At 40.1% G+C, this 20,567-nt stretch overlaps 1 protein-coding gene and 1 long non-coding RNA gene across 7 annotated transcripts in view; one reads left to right on the top strand and one right to left on the bottom strand.

Moving 5' to 3' along the window:
* Window positions 1–20,567, bottom strand: part of RIMS1 (regulating synaptic membrane exocytosis 1) — a 717,876-nt gene that overhangs the window by 233,519 nt on the left and 463,790 nt on the right. For 3 of the 6 annotated variants that reach the window (XM_019520475.1, XM_019520477.1, XM_019520476.1), the window contains 3 exons: window positions 16,553–16,636; window positions 8,473–8,550; window positions 5,021–5,092 (listed from right to left, as the gene is read on the bottom strand). In XM_019520475.1, coding sequence (XP_019376020.1) covers window positions 5,021–5,092; window positions 8,473–8,550; window positions 16,553–16,636 — 234 coding nt within the window. The remainder of the gene's footprint in view (window positions 1–5,020; window positions 5,093–8,472; window positions 8,551–16,552; window positions 16,637–20,567) is intronic. The other 3 variants (XM_019520481.1, XM_019520478.1, XM_019520480.1) reach the window with 1 other exon arrangement.
* LOC109299950 lies at window positions 972–9,771 on the top strand. The gene is made up of 3 exons (XR_002098068.1): window positions 972–1,091; window positions 5,747–5,829; window positions 8,489–9,771. It is a non-coding gene; the product is annotated as an uncharacterized LOC109299950 (long non-coding RNA).

Below are 20,567 nucleotides of genomic sequence, written 5' to 3' on the forward strand. Positions count from 1 at the left end.
AACAGCTATCAATGGAAAGCTCCATAAGCCACATTAAAAAAGTTTCAAAAGTTGCTTTACTACAGAAGAAAGCCTATGAGAACATCTGCATTCTAGACAAGCATGTACAGTGGACATCCCCTAAGAATTCTAAGAGAGCCTAATGAAGCATTCATTTCTTTTCTGAACACAGGAAAAAAACCCTTGTCCTGCTTACATCAATGGCAAAACTCCAATGCACTCAAATATAGAGAGGATTTTTTGTATAATGCACATTATTTCTGCTTACTCTGATATAAACCAAAATGAAACCTCCAAAAACACAAATAAAACCAAACCATCACCATAGTCAGTCCAAGAACAGAGTATCATAGAAATTGTGGGCTCTGTAATTCCACCAGTGGATTGTTTATTATATTACATAAATTATAATCAGTGTTTGAAAGTAAAATTAATTTCCATCTTTCATTAAGTGGAAGGTGCTCAACAGCCACAGGCTAGGTACAGACATTCAAAAAGCCTGAGGTGAAATTGTTCTAAGTCATACAGTTTTCTTTAAGTGGCATATTTTAGATTGATAGTGAACAAAACAAGAATTCACTGTTTAATCGGGAGTGGGGATCTTAGATCTTAGATGAGGTTCTGCCACTTTTAAAGCAGTTTGTGTGCTGAACTTCTATTCTGTTATGCATATAGACCAGTTTCCAATAACTTATACTGGTAAAAGTCTAATGTCTGTACCTGGCTATAATGTAAGTAGATATACAGCTTTTCTGTTCACGCAGCCTACCAGAAACCTGTCTCACATCTTCACTAGTGTCTCTTTCTAAGACACAAATGTTAGAGCCTACCATATACCAGTAGAATATAATCATGATTCAGTACAGTAATTTCCTTTTTTTTCCTATTTTTTTCTGAAAACAAAGAGGTTGGGTGAATAACGTGGTGCCCATCTTCAAGAAAGGAAGGAAGGAAGATCCAGGGAACTACAGGCCAATCAGTTTGACCTCAATCCCTGGCAAGATCTTGGAAAAAAATTATCAAATAATCCATTAACAACATGCTGACGGTAGACGCCATTCTGAGAGACAGACAACACGACTTCATTTTGGGTAGGTTGTGTCTGACCAACCTCATCTCCTTCTATGACCAGGTGACGCATCACCTGAATGGGGGGGGTGGGGAGAGGTTGTTGTCATTTACTTGGATTTCAAAAAAGCTTGGTCTCCTATGATGTCTTCATGGCAAAACGGGGGAACTGGCTCTGTGGTCAGACCCAGAGAGTGATTGTTGATGGAACCCAGTAGCATCCCTCGGACTGGTACTCTCTTAATATATTCATTAACGATTTGGATTTGGGTGTCAGAAATGAACTGGTTAAGTTTGCGGATGACACCAAACTATGGGGAAGTGAGGTTACACTGCAGAATAGGCTGGGGATCCAGGCTGACCTGGATAGGCTCACACGGTGAGAAGATACAAACCTGATTACCTTCAACATAGAGAAATGCAAGGTGCTCCACCTCAGGAGGAAAAACCCACATCATACCTATAGGCTCGGCAGTGCTTCACTCAGTAACACTACATCTGAAAGAGACTTGGGGGTCATGAGTGACCACAAATTGAATATGAGCCACCAGTGTGATGCCACAGCTGGCAAAGCAAATAAAACTCTGGCTTGCATGTACTGATGCATCTCAAACAAGACCCAAGATGTCATTCTCCTGCTTTATTCCGCCTTGGTGAGGCTGCAGCTGAAGTACTGCATCAAACTCTGGGCTCCACACTTTAAAAGGATGTGGAGAAGCTTGTGAGAGTCCAGAAGAGAATCACGCGCATGATAAGAGGTCAAGAGAGCAGGCAATTATGAGGAGAGGCTGAGAAGCATCGGACTCTTCAGCTTGGAAAAGCATAGGATTAGGTGGGGACTTGGTCGCAGTCCGTAAGTATATCGGGGTGTTGTAGCAGGGCACTAAGGTGGCTGCTATTTGTAGAGCTGGGATAACTACCCAGGTGTTGGTTGCTAGGGCAACCAGAGGGAGCTAGTGACCCACATCTGCCAGCGGTCAGCTGACCAGAAGGGGCAGGGCCTGGCTTCCATTTAAAAACCAGGGCTGAGGCCAGGCGGAGAGTCTCCTGTCAGCAGCCAGGGGGGAAGGAGCTCTCCCAGAACAAGTGGAGGGGAGACCCCAGACTGCAGGTACAGCGTGAGATTTGGGGAAGGATGCAGCAACCCCGATGTGGCAGGACTAATGTTGGAGCCAGATGGCTAAGATCCATGTTATAGCCCGGGGCCTGTGTTTTGTTTGCTGTTGTTACTGATGGCTTGGGTGAGGCTATAAGGGGATGGAGGAGGCTTCATAGGGGGTCCACAGCAGCGTGGGGACCCGGGTGCCAGAGAAGGCTCAGTATTGGGGGTGCGCCGACCCTGAATGCCAGAGAAGTCACTGCATTGGGGGTGTGCCAACCCGAGCATCAGAGGAGGTGCAGCATTGGGGATGTGCCGACCCGAGTGCAAGGGAGGACGCAGCATTGAGGCATGCTGACCCCAAGCCCCAGAGAGGGGGTAGTGAGAAGCCCCAGAGAGGGGGCAGTGATTGACAAGCACCTGCAAGGCGCAGTGTGAGACAAGGCTGTGGAAAGCCAGAGTGCCTGCAAAGTGCTGTGCGGGACAGGGCTGTGGAGAGCCCAAGCACCAGGGAGGCTCAGTGCGAGACAGGACTGTGGAGAGCCTGAGCACCAGGGAGGTGCAGTGCGAGACAAGTATAAGACGAGGCTGCGGAGAGCCCAAGCACCAGTGAGGTGCAGAGCGAAACAAGGCTGTGGAGAGCCAGAGCGCCAGTGAGGCGCAGTGCGAGACAGGGCTGCAGAGAGCCCAAGTACCAGTGAGACAGTGTGAGACCGAAGAACATCAGTTCCATCAGTGAGGCCTGGAACGTGGTAAAGGGGTGGTTGGAGCCACGCATAGCCCATAAGGCTGGGGTGCACAGAAACACCTGCTACAGAAATGGGGCCAGTGTACAAGAGGAAAACTGTGTCCAGGGAGACGAAGAGGCAGCCTCCCTATTATATATATTTGACATCAAAGACATGGTGGGAGAGAACTGAGGGTGCTTTGTAGACTAACTGGGCATGGTAAGGGGCATCAGGGGAGATTACAGCAACCCCTAGGACGCCATCCTGTTACAGGTATATATCAGGATCTGGGAGAATGTCTGTTCACCAGGGCTTCCCTAGTGAAAATAAGGTCCAACAGTCACAAACTGCTGAAAGACCATTTTAGACTGGACACAGGAAGAACTTCTTTATAGTCTGAGTCTCCAGAGTCTGGAATAGACTCCCCCTCACCCCCAGAAGTGTCCTACTCTGGACACATTCAAGATGCATTTGGATGATTATCTTGCTGGGGTCATCTGACCCCAGCTGGCTTCTTGCCCTTGGGCAGGGGGCGGGACCAGATGATCTTGCAAGGTCCCTTCCAGCTGTAATGTCTATGAAATCCCTGCAATGTAAAGATCACAGATGAAAGCTAAATTGTGATAAACACTCAGTAAGGGAAAGTTTAGGCTGCAATGGACCCTGCCAGGGAGCGTTGCAGTGAAAATTAACTCACCCATTCGTTTCTGCTCTGTGAATTCTGAAGGCTAATATCTGCCTCCCTGCTGTACCTGGACTGCTCATCGGTCCTGATTTTATATTGGACTGTTCTGTTTTTAAATTTTATGTCCCCTACTGATTTTTGAATGAGGAACGGAGAGCAAAAAGTCCTGTTTTTCAGTTCATTGGTGGAAATGCATGTCAGTCATTTGTCCTTATGATTCTATTGGCTGTGCCCAGAGGTAGGGCTGTGCTCAGCCAGGAAGAGAGGGGCTCCAAGCCAGCCAGGAAGGGAGAGAAGTGGTGGCCCTGCCCCTTGCTACTGACTGGCTGAGGAGATGGCCCCACCCCTCACCACTGATTGGCCATGTGGGTCCGTCCATCACCAAGGGGCTGTTCTGTATTCTGGGGATGCATCAGTGGCCACCCTACCTGCACTGTGGCTAACAGAGAGGGGGGAGGTTGGGGTGCTATCCTGATCTAATAATTACACCTGTGACTGAGTGATGCGCTACAAAGTGCATGTCACATGCTTTAGGTATTTGTTGTGCACAGAGCAGAGAGAATCAAATAGGGTGCATTTTCATGGCAGTATTACTTAGCATAGTCTAACACATCCTAAACCTCAATAAGGTAAAAATTAAGTTTCCAACATCAACATTAGCGTTATATAATTGCAAACTTTTTAAAGGTGCATTTTAATATGTTTATAATTAGAATGATGATCTCGCAAAGTCTCTTCCAGCCCTAATGTCTATGAAATCTATGCAAAGCAGGTACCTTACCAAATAAAGGGTACAGATCATAGTCCACTTAACACTGCTATTTAAAATTGGCAATGTTTTAGTATTTGTTATTTTAACTACAAAGAAATGCAAAACTCTAAAAATCTTGGTTATTTTAACAACTTTTATATTACACTAACACAATGTATTGTTCATTTATTCACATTTTTCATAGATTTCTATATCATTATTAAGGTTTTATTAAGTGGAATAAACTAGAAAGAAAAAACAATGAAAACTATATTAAGGAACAATTGTGTTCTGCTCAGATTTTGGTCAAAATTCCAGTCCTACAGAAGTAAATCCAGTGCTAATTTCCCATGATTTGGGGGTCCAGAATTTGACTCATTTCATTTACACTCTACATTTACAATAATATTTAACTTTTAATTAAGGCCTAAATTTAAAAAAATTTAATTTATCCAAAAGAATTTTACACTGTAAATAGAACACATGTAAAAGGCAAGATAGCAGACAAGGTCAATCTTGTAATATACATGTGAACTCTTTGACACTGCAAACTAAGACAGCATAAATTTACTTTTATAAATTGCTATTTTACAGGTGATATTTAAGAGTAGCAGTAGAGTCATATTCCAAACACTGGAATCAATTTGATTAAGACAAAAGGTTGCTGCACATTGTAGCATCAATCCTACCTTTCTGTTTCAGCTGCAGAGCTTTTCCTAGTCTGTTTTTGGCTGTTATATCTTTCCACCTTTCTGGACTGCCTGTGAAATGAGATGCCAAAAAAGTAAACAAAGAAGAAAAAGAATATAGAGAATATGAAGAATAAAGCTTTAATTATGCATTACATAAATCATGATATGTGTGGCTGAAAGATGGAAAACTGACAATTATTTTTCTGAAAGGGTTGGTGAATTAGGGGTTTAAATCAAAGATCAAAGATTTTATTATCATATTGGACTTTTTCATGTCTGGTGGTATAAAAGCATTGGGCTGTCAAATGGAAGACCTCACTTCATACTAGGGCAAGGAAACAGAATTAGTTCAGTCTTTTGGGAAAGGCAGTTAGTTGCATCACTTTGAGACCAGCTCCTAGCTCACAACCTACACAATATCAGATCTTTTTGATGGTCCCTTCACAAATTAGAGCATCAGTGGAACAGGGAAAAGCACTTGTGATGTCTGGGAAGGATTTTTAAAGTGTTTTTAAATCACATTTTCAAGTAAAAACAATACTTTAATAAAATCTAATGTAACAAGAATGTCACCTCATACAAGTAAAAGCTTGGCTTACTGAAAATCTTACTAAGATTGCACAAAAGTTTGAAAAATGTTCTTAACCAATTAAATAGTACTCTCTTTAATCAGTTTTATAGTTTCATATATTTATTTGTCTTTCTTATTCCATTTCCATTCAGGTCTTTCACAAACAACCAAAAGAATTCCAAGACTAAAACTCATTTGACATTTCCCTCCTACCTACTTTCAGTTCTTCACCCAGGTATAAATTAATTAGGTTAACTTTATTTTTCTCTAGTTTATCCTCACAAAAACGTAAGATCAACAACTTCTAAACCATCAAAGCAAATCTTTTGCCTGGCTAGGCATACCACCAATCCCCTTTTGTAGGCTGACCTTTTCTTTCTTGTGTCCTTGTGACAAGGTATTTAGCAGAATTTGAAGATTCACTGGTATCAGATATGGCAGTGCCACGAGTGCTTTTGCTATGACCTTGAACTCTCAAGCTCTGGGTTTTCAGCCACTCACCCCAGTGTCCATGCCACAGGAGCAGGGTTTTGTAGGCTGTGAAATAACATTTTTAATAACTGCTAGATTGGCTTGGGTAATATAGCGTGTCCTTGGGTTTTTATTTTTTTGTCTGTCTGTTAGTTGGTTGATTAGGACCACAGGAAATCTGTAGGTAAGGTAGATTGTGATGCACAAGCCAGCAGGATTCCAAGTACGGATACTTGCTCATCAGGGGTTTAGTTCCTTGATAAACCAAAATTTGAAAAAAATATATAGGAAGGTATCCTCTAAAGAAGATGGGGTAGAGCTGGGTATGCTAATGTCTACTGCAGAGAATTTTTTCCTTCACATCTTTAGCCCCGATAAGAGGAAAGGAAGGTTAGGTCCAAAAAATAGTTCTGAGTTCTGGAAGTGATTGCTAGCTGATGTACACTCAAGGGATTATTGATCTGTAGTTTGTTCCATTAGTGTTACATTAATAAAGTTGCAGCTTTGGTAAACCTTGTTCCTAAAGTTTCTTCCTCCTAAAATGTTTTCACTGGAAACCTGCATAACTGCAAATAACACTGATTTTGCAGGAAAACTGTCTAAATTACTAGACTACAACTGCTACAAAGTGTGTAAAATAAAAATAATACTATAAGGAGGAATATGGAACACCATTGGGCAGTTTCTGTACACCAGTGTAGCAAGGAAAAAAATTAGCTTATGAGGTTTGTAGTGATATCTTTTCTCCCACAAAACAACATACTATAGCAGGTCACCGAAAATAAATTGTTTAAATCATCTTTGTTGTTATGAGTATGTTATATACAGGACTCCCTTGACATATGCAGTACATGCGTTCCATGAGAATGGCACATAAATCAAATTTGCATAAAGCAAACCCACTTTACAAGGTAACTAATAGGGATAGGTTCCCATGGCAGTGAGGGATGGAGGGAGGGAGGGAGGCTGGGACTAGGGAAAGGGTTGGGGGGAGGGGTGTTGCTCCCAGGGCTGCACAAGGCAGCAAAGCAGGGGGAACAGAGTGGCACTCACCCCAGCCCATGCTGGAGCAGCCATGGCAGCAGCCAGCGCCAGCTGCCTGCAGCTGCTGGGCTGTACCATGTTCTGCCTGTGCCCTTGTGCCTGGGCTCCACTTGTCCACACTCACCTCTGCTCCTGGGCTGCACTGTGCCCTGGTGCAGGTAGCTGGCGTCGGCTGCTCCTGCGGTCGCTCCAGCATGGGCTGGGGTGAGTGAGGACAAGGAGAGCCCCAGGTGGTGTGGGGTAAGGCACTCGCCCCAGTCTCAGCTGCAGCAGTCCTGGAAGTGGCCAACACCAGCGGTCTGTAGCAGCTGGGCTGCACTGTGCCCCGAACTCCCAGAGCTCTGCCTGTTTCCACTCACCCCAGCTCCTGCTGCAGCAGCCCCAGAAGCGGCCGATGCCACTGTGCCCTGGTGCAGGCAGCTGGTGTCAGCTGCTCCCAGGGCCGCTCCAGCATGGGCTGGGGTGAGTACAGACAACCAGAGCCCTGGGCAGCGCAGGGTGCAACACTGACCCCAGCCCCGGCTGCAACAGCCTTTGGCATGGCACAGCCCAGGAGCAGAGGTGAGTGTGGACAAGTGGAGACCAGCCACAGGGGGAACAGGTGGAGCACGGCACAGCCCAGTGGCTGCAGGCAGCTGCTGCTGGCCACTCTCAGAGCTGCTGCAGCCACGGCTGGGGTGAGTGGGGCTGTGGCCCTTTCCCCTCCCCCACAGACTTACTTGCTTGGGCAAGGGGGTGCCTATGCTGATCACATAAGAGTGAATTTACCTCACATATACCGAATTATGGGCGTAAATATGCAAATTTGCTCTTATGCAATGAACATATAAAGAACCCACATAAATCAAGGGAAATCTGTATATGGAAGATTCACCCTTAAAGGCATAGAGAGACTGACTCCCTTTTCACAGATGCCACTGTAAATCACAAGCACCTTCTCTGAAATAACTGGGTCTTCTATGTACGGGTTCTCTCAATGAAAACTGTAGTATCATAAAAAGGGTGACATCACAAGGCAGGAAACAGACCTAAGCTCCAGATAAAAGGACAGAGCCTTGCAGTTGATAACCAAAAACAAATGACGCAGGAAAGTCAATATTTCTTTGCCTATATGCCTGTACCTCATGTCCAGAAAACACACCGAGTCAAAAGGACGGTGCTTAATAAAATATGGTGCACTATATATAAATACTATGTTTATATGAAAAAAAATGTTATATTGTGTCCTTAGATGTAAAGTGTGTGACAAGACATACTAAATAACACAATTAGAATATAACACATTATTAAGAAAGTAAATTATTTATAGTTCAGAAAACTAGAACAATTTACTTGGAACCAAAATTTGACTTAATAATGATACCTCTGTGTTGCTCCAGGTTTAGCACTTAGATGGTTTATACTGTCTTGTTTTGGAATGCAAGACTCCAGCATCCTTGTTCTTCACAATATTTGGAAACATGGAAGTGAATTTGGACAGAATGGACAGAAACAGAGAGATGGTCACATGCAGTGAAGATGGAGACATGCAGTCAAGATACATAAACCAACAACATTCAGCACTAATCATTGACAGTATTTCTGGTGTCCCTTTTGGCTCATTTACTTTATACATGAAAGGGGATTTTTTTAAAACGATTGAAAACATGGTAAGAATAAAAGGTATGAATAAAGTAAAGCATCAAGGCTGTTAAAGGCAAAACATATATTGAGCACAATTGAACTGTAGCACTGTAGTGCTACAACTGCCATTCACTCTTATTGAGAATAAATCTACAAGTTTGTTCATTAGAAAAATACATATAAGCTTACTCATGAAGCTTGATAAAAAAATCAAGATGTGAAATAATATTTTGGCATAAATATTGTTAAAATTGCACATTTAATGAAATACCTTCCATATGTTTACAGTTGATGAAACTGTCATAAATAATTGTAGTATAACTGGCAATTGTTTTATTTCAATGATAAGTATATAACTGCTTAGTAACCACCATACCAGCAAACTGACCCAAGCATCCTTTTTAAAAAATAATTTTTAATCCAAATAATAATCAACATATGGCTCTGGTGACTCCCATATTATTTTAATTTTATGCTTAGATGATTTTAATAACCTTAACATTTTTTTTAAAAACTCATAATTGAAATTAATTACTTTTTGACTGAGAGTTGCCAAATACAGATCACTGTACAAAGGATAACTTATTTTGAGATTGGCTATGTAAGTCTAGGATTTCATGTAATAAAACCAGTTATATAGAATCCCCCCCAAAATCCATAATGCTCCATTGTATAAAATAAGTTTATAATTTTAAATAAGACATCTTAGAATGTTCTTCATAGAACCCCAAATTATGACTGCTAAGTATCTGACTGAAAAAATCTTTACTACTTGTCAGAACATAATTAAAAGTGCTGGGTTCTATATAGAATATAGTTTTAACACTGTGGCAAGGCACTGTTGGTGCCTGCCACTTCAAGCGCTGGAGCAGGCAGCAGCCGGGTGCTTGATTGCAGCGGCCATTTTGAAACCAGGCTATAAATAGGGGAAGCAGCAGTTTGCTGTTGGCAGCCATGAGAGAGACATCAGCCAGCTGAGCTGAGGCTCAGGAACATCTTTTTGGAGGTCTATGGGCTGGGGCTATGGGGATGGAGGAAGCTCCAGGTCATAGGCATGACCTAAAACTGCACCCTGCCAGGGAAGGGAGGTCTGGTGGGACTGCCGGTGGTGCAGCAGCCCCATGAAATGCCAGGCCAGTTACCTCTCTGGTGAAAGGCGGGTTGGGGACACCTAATAATCTCCAGCCCCTGCACAATCCTAGCTGGGGAATGCCCAGATCTGTCAGAGCTTGGAGAGGCCTATGGCTCACTTGTTCTCCTGGAGTTGTGAGAGTAAAAGTGGGCATGCAGCTTAGACCTGACCCAAGGGACCTTGACTGGTCCAGGCTGGGGCCAGGACCCAGAGAGGGGTTGAAGGGCCAGGGGCCCACTGTGAAGGATGCCCAGGGAGCAAGAGGCTCAGGATCCCAACTGGCCTAAGATGGGGCCAGGGCCTAAAGGGGAGCCAAAGGCCCCAGAGAGGGGACCACAGCTAATAGGTGAAGGGTACGACTGAAATTAGCTGCCTGGGATGTCATCTGTGAGGCTTGGGTCGCAGTGTAGAGATGGAACAGAGCTGAGTATGTTTCCCTTAACATCGGGGTTCAAAATGGGCAGCCTCCTGGCTGTGTAACATTGTAATCATTTATCATCATGGCATGGCAGGAGAGAGAGGTGGACGGTTAGCCCAGAGACAGGTGGGCAGGCGAGCATCAAACCGGCCATGGGAAGGCCCCCTGTTACAAATACTAAACAGCCCTGTGAAATAATTATAATTCTTATGATTTTTCTTGTCCATTATTTGCAATACCCCTCCAGAAAGACAATAATTTTACTGATACTGGATATGACCCTACAGAAACTTTCATCATTAATTTCATGCATGCAGGGTTGTCCCATTAAATATGATACATGAATGTAACAGTAGAACTATTGGAGCTCTTCATAAAACTGAAGACATTCTGACTTCACTCAGGATACAAGGGTGCTAGATGGGAGTGGCATTGTAGTCTACCACAAGAGGTCTCTGCAAGGAAATTTCCGGAACAGAATCTTTTTGTTATTTGAGTTACTCGCATAGCCAAAGGCCAGAAAGGAGCTCATTGGAAATTCTATTTGGAGCAAAATAAGAGTTCCACCTGCTTACAGGGAATTCTATGGACTTCAGGTGATTTACTTGGATGCTCAAAGTAATTTATATGTGTGCATTTTCAGAGTCAGGCTATTTGTCATTATCCATTTAGCAAACACTGAATTGCTGTTATAAAGCTATATGATCAATCATGACGAGAACACAGCTGGAAGAAAAATAAAGCACCCTACAAATCTGAATGTGAACACATTCTCCCACTCAAGTTAACAGGAGTTATGCTGGGCAGAATGTACTTCAAGATGAATCAAGCCCACTGGTTGTTAATCAACTGACGGAGTAGACTGTAGGTGAACAGAAAGTCTTTGAACTGTGAAATGGATACTTTTTTCTTTTAAGAGTGTTCATGAGTAGAGTGGTAGATATTTAAAAAAAATAGCTAGGTTTTAGACTGTTGTTGCTATTTAATTGCTTGTTCTAGCAAGGATGTCTTAAAAAAGCCAAAAATCTCTCTAAACCCCACTATGTCATTCATTTGTTTCCTACAGCTAGATTATCAAATGCTTTCATAAGATAACACCAGATAAGGGAGAACAGCTTTGTGCCAAATTGCTGATTATTTTTTTCTTTTGACATAGGGACATCAGGCTTCATAATAGGATTCCTTCTAAATTCAGTCTTTTCCACACAACATTACCATTCAGTTCCATCAGTATAAGAACTTTGATGATGTGGGTGAAGCACAAGTCATCAGTGACTTAGGGTTTCTATGCATGTACAGGGAGGCTGCTCTGACACACTGTAATTAGTATGGAGCTTGGTAATTACCATGCTCCAACAGACTCCAGCATCATGTGTATCAGTGTCCCTGTACTGAAAAATGACAGTGGGGCACTTTAAACTAAAGCTCACCATTTATCAGCATGGGGACGCTGATGCACGTGATGCTCCAGGTGCTTTAATTAGCCCATCTCTGAAAGCCATGTTAATTAAAGTGCCCCCCCCACTGCCTCCCAATGCCCATCTAAAAATGCTCTTATTTAATATGGATAAAAACTGAGTGTTCAGGCACCTTTCAGAAGTTGCCAGGGAGGCAGTATATGGGCATTTGTAGGTGAAACTACACAAGCCTACTACATTCATGGTCACCTAAGCCCCTGGTCTCACTAGATCCTTCCCTATAGAGAATGCCTTGAAAGATAAAAAGTCTGTAAGTCAGTACTCAAAGTCCACTTCCTCAAGTGTCCAAATTGATTGAAGGATGGGATGGTCAAGATTTCCCCCAATGGTAAGGTGAGTTAAGTATTCTAAAGATAAGCCTCCATAACAGAAGCAACATAAATCTAATAGAGTCATTCTAGGCATTTGCCTAATGAAAAATTTCTATTTCTTCTAGATAGTCTCAACAGCTTTGATTTCAACATAATAAATTGGCAATAGCTGGATTACTGGTGCCACAGTCACGTATTCCATACATACATATTGAGCATACATACTTTATCTGACCTCCTAATTCCTGCACAAGTAAAGGTAAATTTCTATCTTTTCCTATCTTACTTTACCGGAACTGGATGACTTCATAAGGTTCCAAGATAGAATGTCAAGGCTAAAAAAATATCCCTTCTCCTCCTATAGTACTTAACCTGTATTTTCCACATCTCAGTTTAGATAAAAGGAGTTTTACAAATCTGATTTTTAAAATAAGTTTAATTTCTAATGTTCTGGGAGAAACTTATGAATATGGGGGGGGTTCTGTACATCTTGCTGATGAAAGCTTTATATTATAAAAAATAGTGTTATATGTAACATGTTTCAGTGTGTATGTGTCTCTTCCTGATTTGGGCTGATTGAATAAAGCACTTGTTTTATATAAATACAACTGGATTTTGTAAAGGTCTTTTTATGCTCCAAACCTCATAAGAGCTTAAAATGTAACTGAAACCTCTGTGAAAAAATGGGTTTCTATTTTCCCCAAAATAATTCCTAAAGGTGATGTTCAAAGGATCATTTACAATTTGGACCATTTTGGACTTTTTCTTTTTGCCTCTTCATACTGTATAAGGGAGGTTTGAAGGTTTTAAAATGTTTTTTAAAAAACAAACTTATTATATTGATCTAAAACACCAAGTTTCCTGTTTTTGCTGGAAGAACTCTGTAAGACCTCAATAAGGCTTATTGAGAGCTTTGCCATCTTAATTGTAGTACAAGGGTCCTGAATATTAAGAAAAGCTTCCATTATCCACAATGTTAATAAAACCCTAGAGTTTCCCAATACAAGGAAAAAAATGAAAAAAAGGTCCTTTCCTTGTCAACTGCTTGATTTTCATACCCTTTGCTTTTCTCAGCACTTTTGATCTCACCATGCACTGAGCTCTCCAGTTATCACAAACTCTTCCAGCCATCTAGACAGGTTCTATACATGACCAGATTTTCTAATATGAAAACAAAGAATGCTTCCAGTTTTTCTATCTGATATACCCTAAAGAAGCACATAATAGATTACACAACAACACATTTTTAACCTCTAAAGGAATTGTGATCTATTTTCTCAGCTTCTCTAAATATACTGTGAGGTGATTTTTCTGCCATGGCTTGTCAATCATTTTCAGGACAACAAAATCATTTCTGAAGGCTCCCTTCAACAGCCCATTTTGTTCAAAATAATTATTAATACACATGATGTTGAAAATATTGGATTTAAATGATCAAACTAAGAAATTCCACATCTGTAAGGCATATGTTTAAGAAATCAGTTGCTCATGAAGAGCTCACACTGCTTCAGTCCTGCAGTTATCTTGAGCACAGAATGCAAATTGGACCAATTTGTATGATAATTCTGGGATGTACATAAATGAGAATGGGATGACATCTGTCAAATTCAATTTATCTATGAAGCAATGATTTAAACTTCAGTATGAAAAGCTAGTCAGCCAGCCCAGTCTGTCACTCTGAGCCTCCCACATAAGTTGTCAACCTGACAAGCATTTATAAAAGCATATCAAAAGAAAAGCAAATGCCAGTACTAAATGGCAATAGCCAAGAAAAGAAAAAAAAATTACTGCAAAATAAATTTAAGAGAAATAATTAGTGTGAAATGTAAAAATAAAAAAATCCAAATTTGTAAATGTAGTTTGGTTTTGGTCCTGTCTTACATTCTGTGCCCTAGAAGGAATGCACAGAGAGGAAGGGGAAAGGAAGAATATTAATTGGTTTGAAAATGTTAGCTTTATTAACTATTTCACTGTTGGTGAATTCAGCAGAATCTTGCAATTGGTTTGGGTTTGTAGGTCAAGTCTGGAATAACTGGAGTAGCTGAGTATTATCAGCTTGGTACCAGTCCTCTGCACTATAGACTTGTAATTATTGATGAGATAAAGTATATTTAAAAACTGAATCACCTTTTGGGAAAGACCAGGGAGTGAGCTTATATTTCAGGCTCCACAAGTTTCACTGCCTCCTAACTTCTGTGTAAATACATATTTTTACCTAGCCTAAAGAGGTTAAACTACTTCAGAAACTTGCATCCAAACTCAGTGGAGACATACAGTGAGTCTCTCACTAGCTTCTACCATCCAACCTCAACCTCAAAGACCCTAAGTTGCTGTAGCTTCCATCTGTTATAGAGAAGAAAACAGTGAAAATAAATAGTGGACAGGCTGCAGCCAGCTAAGGTTTGGTGTATGCTTTCTTCAGACTCCTCTGCCAACCAGTCGCACCAGCTAGATTAGCAAATTAGAAGACTGTAGTATATTGCTTCTTTTATAATGCCTAAAGAAACACACCAGATTCAACATGAAAATGGACTGTGCCATTTTTTCTGGATGAAAAAGCAGTACAAAACAATTTCCCATTTATACAGGCACTTTATTGTGATGATCAGTCAAACTAAAAAAAATCAAGTGGTAAGAATATAGGCTGCCTATACACATGCTCGTAAGTGCGTGGAGTGGGGGGTGTTTTAATTACAGCAGTTCTTGTGTAGTTGCTCTAATTAAAATGCTGCAGTGTCATATGTATTAAGCCCCCATGAATTTAAAAGTGGCTGAAGGACACTTTATCTAATACTCATTTGCCGTGGTTTAAGTTAAAGTGTCCTGTAGAATTTTTAAACACATGGGGGCTTAATTCATGTTAAACTGCATCAATGCTGCAGAGTTCTATATAGAACACAGAGCAAACTCGATTAATCAGAATGCCAAGTATGTGTATAGGCAGCTATACTATATAAATTAGGTCCTGAAGTGTTCCGGAAAACTCCCAGTGACATTTTACTGAGACTGTTAGAATAATATTTTCGGTAAGATATTATAGTAGCAGGGAGAAATTCTGGATCTTTTGAAATCAGTGACAAAAATACCCCTGACTTCAGGAGGAGCAAGAATTTATCCTTGGGATGTGTACTTTATACGCAAGATGCACTGAAGTTAATGAGTATCTTTGCATGGAATTCAATGAAAAGAAAATCACTTGAAGATGCCCACATTAATAAACTATATGATCTAATTAGATTATGATCTAATTCTTGAATAGTTTCCCTATAAAAGTACCAATTATTATTATTAGTAGTAGTATTAATAATAATAGATTATATTGGGCTTAATTTTATGACTATCAAAATTTTCAGGTGTTCAGTAACTGTAAACTAGTTGTGGAGTAATTGCTTAATAAATTTTATTTTATAAGTAAAAACACTGAATTTTACTTGGGCAAAAGGAAATACAATCCAGATAATCCTATCGGCTTGAAATTGCCTTCAGTGAAGCTGGTGACAATAATCCTAATACAAGAAAAGGCAAGGCAAGGCAAGACAGATTTTGATGCAAATGTAACTACAGTTGGTACACTTAAGCAGAAAGAGAATAACAGCACTAAAGTAACTGAATTGCATCTTTCATTGTGAGAGTTGTGAGAGTTTTAACCCCATAAGAGTTTGTGCACACAATTTTAAAAAATAAGAATTGAATTATTTTTAAAATAATTTACAGTGGTTTAAAGGCATAGAAATTAAATCTTACTTGTGCATTACAGTATAAGTGCTGAATTAATATCTGTCTGCTTTAATTAAGAGTGGATATAGCAGAAAAATAAGACAAGACAGGAGAAAAATGTTAATATTACAAAAACAACAGAGCTCCAAAACTGATTTAAATTATAAAAACACAAGAAAGGAAAACAATGGAAGGTTCTTACATTTATCACATTTGGCAAATCAGCATATAAAGTGGATAACCTGTGGATAATATTACTTAGGAAAGAATTTACTAACAGTGCCAATTATATGTACCAATTAATATGTACTAAAAATCTCTCTTTTCATGTACCAGGTTTTTTTTCTCATAAGCAGTTTGTTGAGCAACAGACATCTAAATGAAAACAAAAGATAATTATCATCCAGGCTCTGACATGTATCAATATATTATAAAGCACCATGGGGGGGGGGGGGGTTGGGAGGAAATCTACATTTATAGTATGAGAGAAAAACCAAATGCAGAGTCCACTAATATAAAATTATTATTTCCAGACAACTTCTTTTAGAAGCTGAAACTTGAATGTTCAAACAATTAGAATATTTTCTTGGACATAAATCCCTTGGTGCTTTATAAAAACTCAACAAAAGGCAGAGATGAAATGTGAGCTGGTACTTTATTTTGGAATTCTCAACATTAAACTTTATTAAACGCCTTTTAATATACTTCTCTGAGAGTGCAGGATGCAGTAAACCACTTTTCAATTAGGAGGAGTTGACTAGTACCTGTCATCCTCCGGAGATGCATGCTGGATATGAATCCTGGGACTAGTAGGTCGTCTCCTCTCTAGGGAGGGGGACCATCTACCCCTGTTTGCCCATTCAATAGAACAGGAAAAAAAAAAACAGGACATTTAGTTTGTGATAAAATTAAAGTAGATATGGGAACTAAGACTGGAAAAATACCCCACAAAGTCACAATAGTCATTTTTTAATTTAAAAATTTTTGTTTCTAATATATTTTTTAAAATGTGGATACACCTTTCTTATGTCACTTCTGGCATTTTTTCTATACAGCAGAGCAAATAATTAAAATCTTCCTGCATAATCGCAGAATGAAGTAAACGTTCTAACTGTATTTGAAATAGGCCCAACTCTAAAAATTTGTCATTCACACAACATGTGACAGTTCTAAACTAGAAGAGCTTGTCAGGGTTGAATGGCAGTTATTTACTGTTAAGTAAGTAATAGATTTTTCTTCATTAACTCTTTTCATTAACCAATATATTTAGAGTAAAAAAAAATGTGTGATTTTAAATTACACAAAAAACTGAAAGGCATAAAATTACCTAGTCATAGAGCTCATCTTACATAATGACTATGTAGACATCTGCTCCATGCCTCAGCTTTTAGAGACCCCTATTCAATTTGCAGTTTAAAGGCTCTAAGTAGTCAATAGCTGCCAACATATAGCAGTTGTACACATGTTTGGTTCTGCATTTATAGAGGACACTATGTATTTCAAAGGTCCCTGGCCAGTGTTATTTCAATCAGTCCATGGCCTTTTTTATGCCATAAAAACACTGCACCATATGCACAACTTCACATGCAAAGAGCAACTGTCCAGAGTGCAGAAATGTGGCTACCCCTACTGGCCAGCTGGGGAGCTCTCTAAGCTCCATGCTGGTCAGCAGCACAACTGTAGAAGTGAAAGGATGCTGGGTCCCAGGAGCTGGGTAAGGAGGTTGCTGGGGGAGGAAATCCCTGTTCTTCACAGAGGCAGACTGGCCAAAGATGCCCTTTCTCAGCACTGGATAAAGCTGGGCAAAAAACTGGGAAGGGGGAAAAGAAGCTCTCCAGTACCAAACAAAGTATACCAAATCTCTCTCTGGCACTGCGCAAAGGACAGGATTTAGACAGGTGGGGGAAAATTATCTCGCCAGCACAGAGCTAGGCATACCAGGTGCACTGTGCAGAGCTAGGGGTATGGATTCCCTCCCTCCCTCCTCCCTCCCTGCACTGGGCAAAGCATAGGGTGTGCGGGAGAGGTCTTGCTAAATGCAGCAAGAGGGATGGAATCCTTGGCCCTTGCTCCAAGCAGGGCAAGGGTTTCCCCATGTGCCTACCTCCATGCCAGGGGGGTAATTCACAATATACCCGGTGCTTTGCTCAGCATGGGGAGAGGGAATCCTTAGCACCCTGCTCTATTCCCAGGGAGAGATTTCTCTCACTTTGCTCAGTGTGTTAGGGAATAGGGGCGGGGGAGGGAGCGGACAGGGTTGCCAACCCCCCCCAAAAAATTTAGCTGACAAATCTGCAAACTTTTTACTGACAACCAAATGTTTTTGGTGATGCATGCTTTTGCTAATACATGTTTCACATAATATAAATGTAAATCTTTGGCCAGGTACTGCTCTGCTGTCAGGTTCCAGATATAAGTGCTGGGTTCAAATTTCGGGGTTTAACACCAGATATAGTAAAAAAATAAAAAATAAAAATGTTGGTTGTCAGTAATGTTTGCAGTATAAAACCCCCCCCCCCAAAAAAACCTGGGTTGGCAAACGTGCCCAACTACAGCAATGATATTATACCATGCTTTCGCCACCCTGGGAGTCCCTACTCACCTCCATACCCTGATGCCTCTGAATACACCCTGTATTATGGTGTCCCTCACCAGCCCAACCCTACTGGCCTCACTTCTCTCATCCCAGCAAAGACCCACAAATAGGCCTACCTGAAAGCCAACAGTATTACAAGACAGGTAGCAGCAGCAGCAGCACATGGCTAGAGGAGGAGGAGTATATAAAGCCCTGAGAGAAGGCTTCCTGAGGGATTGCTGCTTTGCTGCCATACACCAGTGATGTTGCTGTGCTCTTTTCTGTCATTCAACCAACCTCAGGCTGTCCAGCTTCTTTCTGAGAGGGAACTTAACAAAGCAAATGGAATTTGGTTGTTTTTCTGGATGGCTAAATTTCTTAATTATTTTTTTTTAACAGACAGGCATTTTTATCCTGATTTTTTTTACGGTCTGTAATAGTTAGTTAAAAAACCTTGTGGGGAATCCCCCACCACCTGTCAAGGCTATATTTGTGAGCCCGAGGCTATGTTCAAAGCTTGGGTTGCTGTTCTAGATAGGTGGTCTGTGAGGTGGAGGAGGGAGCAGTGCACCTTGGGATGCTGGGGAAACCAGCAAAGACCCATCACTCTATATGTAACAAGCCATGTGTTCATATTAAACCTTGATAGAAGATAGAAGCCAGCTACAAAAATGTTCTACATTTTTCTTGGTGGCTGGTTGGTCATTTTTATGGCTACCTGGCCATTTTTATCATGCAATAATTACATGTATCATGTCTAAATTTACTGAAAACTAACTAGTTAATTGCAAATAAATGTAACATGTGCCAGGGACCAAAGATACAACATTCTTTAGTGCATGTTCTTCACACTGCATTCCCACTATTGACTTTATTTTCTAGGAGCAGAGCTTGCAGCACACCAAGCATTCAATCTTTTCTGGGTAACTGCTTTTCCAGAAACAGAGCTCATTTTTTGAAATATTGATTTCTTCCTAATTCACTTTTTTAGCAAAGCTGACACAGGAAGAAATGTTGGAATTCACTTGATTCAGGTCAACTTATCCCTGAAAATGCTGTGGGTAGGAAGCCCTCACAGATATGTACAGTTCTCATGAAACACAATTACTGGGGTTGGACTAGATGACTTTTGATGTCCTTTCCCATTCTGTAATTCTATGATCTTTTTGAGAAGTTTAAAGTATTAACCACTGCTTTTCCTGTTAATTTTAACTGTTTTATATTTCTTTGACAGTAAAGTGAAAGATAATATGATATTTATAGTAAATATGATTTTTACATTTTGGTAAATAGAAATTAGTTACAGTAATTTGGGCACTTTCAAGAAAAGTATGTGCAATCTAGTTTCACTTTTTATGGTCATTCTGCTGTAGTCTAATAATTACCAGGCACTTTTTCATTGTTATGAAAAATAAATACTAAAGAAAAATATACAGAAATAAGTGGCATAAGGAGCACCGATATTTTCATGGAATATTTTTCTTTACAAAATATAATTAATTTAGAATAATAAAAGAATAATATAGTATAAACCTATGGTAATATTGTTTATTTAGTTGTGAAAACAGGCAAATTCATTAAAAAAAATTGAAGGATGTCTTTTTTGCTACAAAAAATATATACAACTATCTATTACTTTACTTTCTGAGGCAAACTTCCAGTCAATTTACTGAGGAATAGGGTTCATTTATGGAACATACAAATAAAGCTTTCAGGGAGATTTAGAATCCTTTGCACATTTAGGTAGATCTTTTATAAAAGTTTCAAAAGGAAATAAGTTGTTAGTAGCTAATTTTTCTCACCACAGCAAGAGTTAAAGAAAATGTTAATGCATCAGTGCACTCAGTCAAAGCCCTTAATATGCTGATATTCTTTATAAACAATAAATGTTTTAATATAATTAATTTTGATCATGCAGTGTGAACTTTGATAACATGCTTTTTTTCGTTAACTTCAAATGGTGCAGAACTTTTTCTACTGTATGAGGCATGTACAACAGTACCACACAGGCAAACATGCAAAACTACTATCTTCCAGTTTGGTTTAAACAGAGGGGAAAAAACTACAGTGCAATATACACCTATTAGTAACAAATATTACATTACTTTACAACTAGTTGAAATGCAAATTACCACATTAAAGCCAGAACTCTAAAAATCATGCAGTATAAACACAGTCAATTTCCTAATATATATATATTTTCT

The sequence above is a fragment of the Gavialis gangeticus genome, unplaced genomic scaffold (assembly GCF_001723915.1).
Source record: "Gavialis gangeticus isolate Ggan-Ray unplaced genomic scaffold, GavGan_comp1, whole genome shotgun sequence".
Lineage (NCBI taxonomy): Eukaryota > Metazoa > Chordata > Crocodylia > Gavialidae > Gavialis > Gavialis gangeticus.